The sequence below is a fragment of the Chrysemys picta genome, chromosome 20 (assembly GCF_011386835.1).
Source record: "Chrysemys picta bellii isolate R12L10 chromosome 20, ASM1138683v2, whole genome shotgun sequence".
Classification (NCBI taxonomy): Eukaryota; Metazoa; Chordata; order Testudines; family Emydidae; genus Chrysemys; species Chrysemys picta.
The window spans coordinates 9,958,827-9,968,383 of NC_088810.1; the positions used below are offsets into that span (position 1 = coordinate 9,958,827).

Genomic DNA, 9,557 nt, shown 5'->3' on the forward strand with positions numbered 1-9,557 from the left:
TTTTTTTTTTTCTGTTGCAAAAATCTACTGGAAAAATCCCCCCCAGCTGCCCCTTCTGCACCTCCTCCTGCGCCTGGCCGGCCCCAATGACTTGTAGAATTGGAGAAGGAAGAGCATGTGACTTCTTCCTTCTTGGAAGGATTAAGGATGAAGACTGACACACCCTGTCACTAACAGCAGCTTCCTGCTGCCTCAGGCAGGACTGGAATAAAAGCCGGTGATGGGTGGGGAAAGAGGGAACTGCGATCCGAGCTGGTTCTTTGGAAGCTACCTTGCCGGCTGTTGACTGACCGAGAGAGATTAACTCGTGGGGAAGGGCAGAACACAATTATCCGCCCTGCTCCTGCTCCCTGGGCCAATCCACCCTTTAGGCACAGCTCCTGGAGGCGTTGGGAGGTTCCTGGCTGGAGATCTTGACATTGTGCGATCCTCAGATTTGAGGACAGATTTGACAGACCAGATCTCTCTTGGCCGGCCAGGAAGTCACATTATAAAGCGACGCTGCGCCTGTCTCCGTCCAAAGAGCACACGAGGCTGCGCACGCTAGAGCTGCAGGTAATTCGCAGGCCCAGCCCGCCTGGTTCTCTTCTCTTTTGCTCTGCTGCACGGGGACCTCTTTCTGACCTGTCAGGGCGTGTTTGAGCCATGATCAAAAATGACATGTGTGATCTCGACACAGAGGGTGTTGATTAGGTGGTTTTGGGGGGGAGGGGCTGCGTTTTTGTTCAGTGGGGCCACTCACGTACTGGTGTCAGATTCTGAGCCCCTGGCACAAGCGCCGGGGCCGAATCAGAGTGACTCCACTGGCGTCAATGGGGCCAATTCCCCTCTCGCTCACCTGGTGCAAATCAGGAGCGACTCCACGGGCGTGCAGTCAGGCCTCGGGAGGGAGGACACCACCGCATGGCCTGGCCTGAATCCAACCACCTCTTGGCCCCGTGGTTCACTGGGTCCAACCTGACTGCGGGCCCCATGGCCCAGGCACCATTCCCTGCCGGGGCGCGATGAGGGCCCCGCCCTACAGTTGACCAGACCTATAGTGTCCCTCACACTTTTTTCCCATTGGTCAGTGCTGAGATGCTCTGGTAGGAACCAATCAGAGCGCAGGATTCCTTGAGGGTGGCAGACCAGCAAGGGTGATGGGCAGGGCTCAGGGGGCGGAGCCTGCAGTGGGGAGTGTCTTATGGACCAATTCCCTGGTAATGATTCTTTTCCTTCCCCTCCCCCCCAGCCCCTTGGCACGCAGGGGCCTTCCTGGAGCCAGCAGCCCCCACCGGCATGGAGCAGCTGGGCATCGCATTGCTGCTGGTGACTGCAGGTGAGTGTGTGTGTGTGTGTGTGTGTGTGTGTGTGTGTGTGTGTCACCCCCTACTGGAGGGGATGAGCCCTGTTCTGTCGGGACGTGTGTGTCTGCACACTCATGTGCGTTTCTGGCTGTGTGCGGGTGAGTGTTTGTCTCTGAGTGCGTGTGCGATTGTGTGCTTGTGTCTGTATGTGTGTGTGTGTGTGTTAAGCGGAGAGTATGTGCGTGATTGTGTTTATCTGCGAGCATGTGCAAGTGTGAGCACGTGACTGTGTGTTTATCCGCAAGTATTGTGCAAGGAAGACTGAGTGTGTATCTGCACGATTGGGTGTTCCATATTCTGTTGGTGTGCTGTTGTTTATCTGCGAATGTGTGGGGCTGCGTGCGCATTGAATCACAGCAATGAGGGGCTGGACGGGAGGTCATCGAGTCCATCCCCCGGCGCTGTGGCAGGAACAAGTAAACGTAGACCAGCCTGGACAGGTGTTTGCCCAACCTGTTCTTAAAAACCTCCAGTGGTGGGTCTTCCACAACCTCCCTTGGAAGTCGATTCCAGAGCTGAGAAAGTTGTTCCAAATATCTACCCTCAATCTCCTTTGATGCGGATGTAGCTGTTTCCTTCTCATTCTTGGTTGACACAGAGAACAATCGATCCCCGTCCTCTTGGAACAGCCCTTACTGTATTTGCAGACTGCAGAGGTGCATGGTTGTGTTTGAATGCACGTGTGTGAATATGCGAGCACGGACGTGTGTGGGGTAGGGTTGCCAGGTGTCCCGTTTTCGACCAGAACGCCCAGTTGAAAAGGGACCCTGGCAGCTCCGGTTAGCACAGCTGGGTTAAAAGTCCGGTTGGTGGCACAGCAGGTTACAGCAGGTTCCCTGCCTGCCGTGGCTCTGTGCAGCTCCCGGAAGCAGTGGCATGTCCCCCCCTCCTGTTCCTTCACATAGGGGCAGCCAGGGAGCTATACGCATTGCCTCCGCCCCAAACGCCAGCTCTGCAGCTCCCACTGGCTGGGAACCACAGCCAATGGGAGCTGCGGGGGCGGCGCCTGCAGACGGGGCAGTGCACAGAGCTGTAAGAGCCACGCCTCCGTGTAAGAGCCGGAGGGGGAACATGGAGCTGCTTGAGGTAATTGTTGCTGGGAACCTGCACCCCTGACCCTTCTCCCACGTCCCAACCCCCTGCTCCAGCCCTGCTCTCCCTCCCACCCTCTGAACCCCTTGGTCTCAGCCCGGAGCCCCCTCCTGCACCCCAACCCCTCATCCCCAGCCCCACCTGAGTCTGCACCCCCAGTCAGAGTCCTCACCCCCTCACACACTTCAACCCCCTGCCCCAGCCCTGATCCCCCTCCCACCCTCTGAACCCCTTGGTCTCAGCCCGGAGCCCCCTCCTGCACCCCAACCCCTCATCCCCAGCCCCACCTGAGTCTGCACCCCCAGTCAGAGTCCTCACCCCCTCACACACTTCAACCCCCTGCCCCAGCCCTGATCCCCCTCCCACCCTCTGAACCCCTTGGTCTCAGCCTGGAGCCCACTCCTGCACCCCAACCCTCATCCCCAGCCCCACCTGAGTCTGCACCCCCAGTCGGAGTCCTCACCCGCTCACACACTCCAACCCCCTGCCCCAGCCCTGATCCCCCTCCCACCCTCTGAACCCCTTTGGTCTCAGCCCGGAGCCCCCTCCTGCACCCCAACCCCTCATCCCCAGCCCCACCTGAGTCTGCACCCCCAGTCGGAGTCCCCACCCCCTCACCCAGCCCAACCACCTGCCCCAGCCTGGTGAAAATGAGCAACTGAGTGAGGGTGGGGAGAGCGAGCGACGGGGGTGGGGGGGCTCGGATAAGGGGCGGTGCTTTGGAGGAGGGGTGGGGCAAGGGTGTTTGGTTTTGTGCAAGTAGAATGTTGGCAAGCCTAGTGTGTGGGAGGGCGTATTTCTCAGCGTGCACATCTGCAGGCTTGTGTGTGCACCCAGGTGGGTGTGTTTTCAAGGCCAGATGGGACCATTGTGATCATCTGGGTTGGCCTCCTGCATCATGCAGGCCTGCTAACGGCTCCCAAATGATCCCAAAGCTGAGCTTTCTGTAAAACGCCCCATCTTGATGTCAAAGTTGTCAGTGACGAAGAATCCTCGTCACTGGGTCCAGTGATTAATTATCCCCCCTGATCAGAATGTACGCTGATTTCCGGTCTGTGTGCACGGTTTTGTGAGAGACGGGGCGGGCATGGCTTTGCACTTTAAGCAGGTGCCTGTGAAGCAAATAAGGAGTCCCCCCTTCGAGATGATTTTAATTGCTAACGATCGATTGCAAACGGGAGCCAGGAATGATGGCCCAGTGGTTAGCGCACAGGCCTGGGATGTGCGGGACGTGGCTTCGATTCTGCCCCAACACAGATGTGGTGTGACCTCGGTTAAGTCACGTTGCTGCTCCGTGCCTCAGTTTCCCATGTAGTAAGAAGAGGGCCTGAAACATAAGGCCTTGTATCAGAGGCCTGGTATGAGGCCTGAACTAAAGTAGTGGTTAAAACGTTGGGGTCACCAATGTCGTCAGATGTTCGGTTGCACATGTGTATTCCCGCCGTATGCCATCCCAGCCCTGCGCAGCAGACCTCAAACGAACCGCCCAATGACCACAAGATCGGTTAAGGTGTGAAGGCACCAGGCCAGGTTTATTGTCAACAAAGCACAGTCCTAGCTCCCCGGATCAATGTCTACAGCTACACTAGCACATGTATGGACCAGCTCAGTCAGTGGCAGGACTTTCCACTGCCCCCTCAGCTGGCCAAAGACACTCCCTCTGAAATGCATCTTTATAGCCCAATACAAACAAGTTACATATTGCCACTGATGTCTTAAGGCACCATCTATTGCCTTGTACCTGTAGGCTCAATCAAAACATCTCTATCCATCATGCTGTCATCCTGCCCTTATCTTTAAGATGGGACAGCATGTTCCAGTTATCTTTGGGGAGTGTATTTGGTATCAAGGTGTTCCGGTACCACCCTTCTAGAATGTGTTTGTGGGAGTGTCCTATGCCTAACACCTCTGAGGAATGTGTGTTTTTGCAATATCAGCCCTGTGCTTGCCAAATTCTGTGAGCAGGGCCTGCCTCTTGCTCACAACCTGCCTTTGCTTCGTGTCAGCACAGTTTTGACTACTTAAGTTCAGGCCTCTAGGCCTCATACCAGGCCTCTGATACATGGGCTTATGTTTCAGGCCCTCGTCTTACTACATCCTCTAGTGTACAAAGGGTACAATAGCCCTGCCCAGCCTTCCAGAGGTGGTGGTGAGGGTCACTGTGCTAAAGGGGTGAGGCACCCAGAGGCTGCGGTGATGGTCAGGTCAGAGACAGAAATGCCGGGGGACTGAGATGGCTAATGGTGAGGGCACGGTTTGGTGACGTTTTCTAATTTCCACTGGCTGCACCTGGGGCGAATTGGAATCAGACACTGAAGCAAGAGGAGGAAGGAGCTGGGGGACCCTGATCTGAACTGGGGCAAAGCAGGGTAGCGCTGCAGCATCACAGAGCTTCCCCTCCCTCCCCAGTTGTGAACGTTTCTGCTTTGCCTCCCAGTGACCAGCCAGAATAACCGGATCATCGGTGGTGCCCCCTGCACGCCTCACTCCATGCCCTGGCAGGCCGCCCTCTTTGTGGGCCCCCAGCTCAACTGTGGAGGGACCCTGATTGCCAGGAACTGGGTGATCACCGCAGCCCACTGCCACGTCAATTGGTGAGTGTAGGTTTGTGGGGATGTCGGGCGAGGTGGAGAGGGTGTGTATGTAGGGGAGAGGGTCTGTGTGTAACTGAGTGGGTGTGTGATTGTAAGTGGGTGTGACAGTGCGGTTGTGCATGTGTTGGGAATTGTATGTCTGATTGTGAATGGGTGTGAGAGTGCACTTGTGCAGGTGTGTGTACGTTTGTTGGGTAGGGTATGTGTGTTTGAGAGCACGGTTGGGCATGTTGCGAATATGTTGGGGAGGAGGTGTGTGATTGTGAGAGTGTGCTTGAGCATTTGTGAATGTTTTAATTTTAATTAATGGAGATATCCCATCTCCTAGAACTGGAAGGGACCTTGAAAGGTCATCGAGTCCAGCCCCCTGCCTTCACTAGCAGGACCAAGTACTGATTTTGCCCCAGATCCCCAAGTGGCCCCCTCAAGGATTGAACTCACAACCCTGGTTTTAGCAGGCCAGTGCTCAAACCACTGAGCTATCCCTCCCCCCGGGAGGGCATGTGTGATTGTGAGTGTGAGAGTGCAATTGTGCATGTGTGTATTTTGAGTAGTGTGTGATTGGGAGTTGGTGTGAGAGTGTGCTTATGCATTTGTGCATGTGTGGGGGAGCACATGTGTGATTGTGATTGTGAGAGTACAATCGTGCATTTGTGTGTTTGGGGAGAGCACGTGTGACTGTAAATTGGGAGGGGGAGTGTATACATGATTGTGTATATGTGTATTTGTAAAAGGGTGTTTCTGTGCCCATGGGATTGTGCCTGTGTTTGACCTCATAGCCACGCCTAGTGATTTCTGCATCCAGCCCATATCTGATGGTTGAGCTAGCGCACCCTTAACTCCACCCCCTTGCGTGTGTACCCTTAACTCCGCCCCCTTGCGTGTGTACCCTTAACTCCACCTTCAGAGATTCATGGATTCCCTAGATTCATGTTCTACCCATCCAGTTTGACCTCCTATATAGCCCAGGCCAGAGAACCTCCCCCAGGGATTCCAGCCCAACAACCAGTGCCCAGTTCCCACCATGGCCTAGGTCCCCCACCCCACGCTTTTCTGACATGCGTCTGTTTCTCTGCAGCCCCATCAGTGTGCGCCTGGGAGAGCACAACATCAAGCATCTGGACTGGACAGAGCAGCTGAGACTCTCAGACAAAATGATCCTCCACCCCCGCTATAACCCCGCCAGCAAGGACAATGACATCATGCTCATCAAATTGCTCACCCCGGCTAACTTCAACAAAAATGTCCAACCCCTGGAGCTACCTACCAGTTGCCCCTCCTCCGGGGAGGAATGTGTGATATCCGGATGGGGAACAACAAAAAGCCCTCAATGTACGGTAACACCAATGTTGGGGGGCAGCTTCAAGGGGGAAGGAGCCAGCAGGTCGGGAAAACGAGACAAGCCCCCCAAATTTCTTCTTCTTTCTTGCCACATCCCTGTTTCCCTCAGCAATTTTTATGGCCATTTCCCCTGAAAACTTTCCCAGGAATGTATTTATTTTGTTGTTTTCTTTCAGCAATCGAGCATTCCTGAGGTTCCATTTAGAGCCATTGAGAAATTTGCCATCGAAATTGTATTCCTCCCCCCCCCCCCCCCCCCCCCGCCAGTGTAAAATTGGATGGCTGATCAGTTGAACATGTCCATGGCATGGGGCTGCTTCCTGGGAAAAGTTTGATTTATGGTTGAAAAAATGAGCGCTGAAAAACTTCTGCCAAAAACATTTGGGCTGGAAATCGGAGAAGACTTTGGCCAAAAATGAAAGTTTTTGGCTAAAAATGAAAACAGATTTTGGCCAGAACCTGAAGGGGGGCGGGGGGGGGGGGTTTGGTGGAAAGTTGTAGATTTTGGGGGGTGAAACAGGAAAATTTTTGGCCTAAAACAGAAACAAGTTCAGAGATTGTGTTTTTCTTTGAGGAAAAGATGAAATTCCGCCCCCTCTCCATTTTCCAACTAGCAGTCGTTTGATTTACGAAAGGTTTACGTGTGCCTAGGAGTCAGGTTCTAGGTGTGTGGAGACATGAGTAACATGTGGCTGGTTATATGCTCATCAGTTAAAGGGGGTTGTGAGCCGTGCTTGAAAGCAACCTATTGATTGTTCACTTCTAAGCCAATGGGCATATAAATCATCCTGGTTCAAGGTGGGTGGGAAATGATTTTCCTGTCCAATGACCCTGGCCCTGGGTCTAACCCTACGTCACTGGGGCTGTGCCCATTGACCCCGGCCCTGGGTCTAACCCTACGTCACTGGGGCTGTGTCCACTGACCCCGGCCCGGGATCTAACCCTACGTCACTGGGGCTGTGTCCAATGATCCCGGCCCTGGGTCTAACCCTACGTCACTGGGGCTGTGTCCACTGACCCCGGCCCGGGATCTAACCCTACGTCACTGGGGCTGTGTTCAATGATCCCGGCCCGGGATCTAACCCTACGTCACTGGGGCTGTGTCCATTGACCCCGGCCCTGGGTCTAACCCTACGTCACTGGGGCTGTGTCCAATGATCCCGGCCCGGGATCTAACCCTACGTCACTGGGGCTGTGTCCAATGATCCCGGCCCGGGATCTAACTCTAAATCTTTCTCCCACTGACAAAATATCCATTGTGTTGTGTTGTTGTTTTTTGTAGTGTACTTCCCACCTGTTCTCCACTGTGGCAACGTCTCCATTTTCTCCAAGGAACTGTGCCGCAGTATCTATCCTCACTACTACACCGAGAACATGCTGTGTGCTGGGGTGCTGGAAGGGGGAATAGACTCGTGCCAGGTGAGGGGATGGCATAGCTGAAGGCGGGATTTGAGGGCTGGCCTTGTGGTCCTACTGCCTTGGGAGCAGCTTGTGCAGGGATGGGATCAAGAGAGGGGAGAGAGAATGGGAGGACGGTGAGACCAACTCAGATGGATTCTTGAGTGGTTTTCTATAGCGGCATAGCTTTCAAGGCCAGGACACACCATTCTGCCCACCCCGGGTGCCCTGCTGCATAGCCCAGGCTGGAAAACCTCCCCAGGGATTACTGCATTCGGCCCATATCTGCGGGTCGAGCTAGAGCATCCGTAACTCCGCCTCGTTGTGTGATTGCTCTTAACTCTGCCCAGTTCTGATGTCTAGGAAGGATGATCAGATCAACTCGGGTGGAAAATTTCACCCATATACTCCTGTATCTACCCACATTCGATATACAAGGCTGCCTAGAGCTACACTGTTGGTTACATGAGCACCGTTAACTATGCAATCCAGATCGCTCTGTAGAATTGACCTGTTTTCTGCTGTCTGGCTATTGACCCTCTCCGGGGATCACATTTTTCCAGCCCAAGAGGGTTAGAAAGATACTTTATTTTTTAAATCAGAACTGAGATTCTCCTACACTGACCAGGGCAATAATGGATTTTTCAGGTCTCTGGCCACTCCAGAAAATCAGGAAAAAAATTCATTCCTGCTCCAACCACATATGAAAATTTTCATAATTTTTGGTCAATCAAAAAGTCAGAAAAGCTAGCTTTGGGTCGAGGGGAAGGTTTCATTTCGACAAAATCAAAATATTTCCTTTCATTTGTGACCCTTTGTAACTAGGATTAGTTTTAAAAGGAAATTGTGAAGAGCAAAGTCATTGTGAGCCGGAAAATGGCCAGGTTTGGTTTCCAAACTGGCGAGACGACCCGTTTTGATGTTTCAGAAACGTTGGGTCAGTTTCTGAAACAGATTCGGTGAAATCGAGGTGAAGTCACAAAGCGGTTCCATGTCACCAGACCTCCACCTTTCACCGAAAGAAAGCTTTGAGCGAAATTGTTTTTGCTCAGCTCTCCTCCCATAGTCATAAAGTCACAGAGTTCCAGGCGAGACGCGATCACCAGCCCATTTAGCCTCCTGTATATCACAGGCCATCAGCGCTGAAACCAACGACCGAAATTAAACCAAATTATTACAGCGAGAATCCCATGACCAGGGCCGGCTCCAGTTTTTTTGCCGCCCCAAGCGGCGACGGCTCTACTCTGCTGCTTCATTCTTCGGTGGCAATTCGGCGGCCGGTCCTTCCCTCCGAGAAGGACTGAGAGACCCGCCGATGAATTGCTGCCGAAGACCCGGACGTGCCGCCCCTCTCCATTGGCCGCCCCAAGCACCTACTTCCTGCGCTGGGTGCCTGGAGCCGGCCCTGCCCGTGACTCTGGGAGCGGGGGGGTTAAGGAAAGCCCTGAGCCTCACCAGAGTTTGGCAAGTCTGGAGGTGAACTTCAGAGTTCTCAGGAAACCAGGACAAAGAGCAGAAGCGAATGAGTGCAATTATAATGGGTGGGACTTGCTTATCTGATTGTTGCAGTAGGATCTGAGTAGCTAATGGGCAGACATGTCTTAACAGGGGAGGGTTGGAGTAGCCCAGATAAACCCCAGTCATAAAAACGATCGCATTGTGGCTGCAAAGACAAGAAGTTCTCTGAAATCTCCCAGTGCTCTGCTTTGGACAATGGAAAGGGGGGCATAAACCTGCCACCGCCTCTTGTGTCCCTGGGGTGGGTGGGTGGGGGCTTCCTACGACA

At 53.8% G+C, this 9,557-nt stretch overlaps 1 protein-coding gene across 1 annotated transcript; it reads left to right on the plus strand.

The window, feature by feature from the left end:
• Positions 1-453: 453 nt before the first annotated feature.
• On the plus strand, positions 454-8,843 carry LOC101953992 (kallikrein-15-like). Its single transcript, XM_065574670.1, has 6 exons — positions 454-555; positions 1,232-1,318; positions 4,876-5,032; positions 6,111-6,364; positions 7,656-7,792; positions 8,838-8,843. Exons 2-6 carry the CDS (start codon positions 1,279-1,281, stop codon positions 8,841-8,843), a joined length of 594 nt encoding a protein of 197 aa, XP_065430742.1. The 5' UTR covers positions 454-555; positions 1,232-1,278.
• Positions 8,844-9,557: the final 714 nt, after the last annotated feature.

Bases quoted from the DNA above. Each gene is read 5' to 3' on its own strand.
- LOC101953992 (XM_065574670.1), top strand. From the start codon at position 1,279: ATGGAGCAGCTGGGCATCGCATTGCTGCTGGTGACTGCAG. The intron at 1,319-4,875 runs GTGAGTGTGTGT...TTTGCCTCCCAG, and splicing joins ATTGCTGCTGGTGACTGCAG to TGACCAGCCAGAATAACCGG. The intron at 5,033-6,110 runs GTGAGTGTAGGT...GTTTCTCTGCAG, and splicing joins GCCCACTGCCACGTCAATTG to CCCCATCAGTGTGCGCCTGG.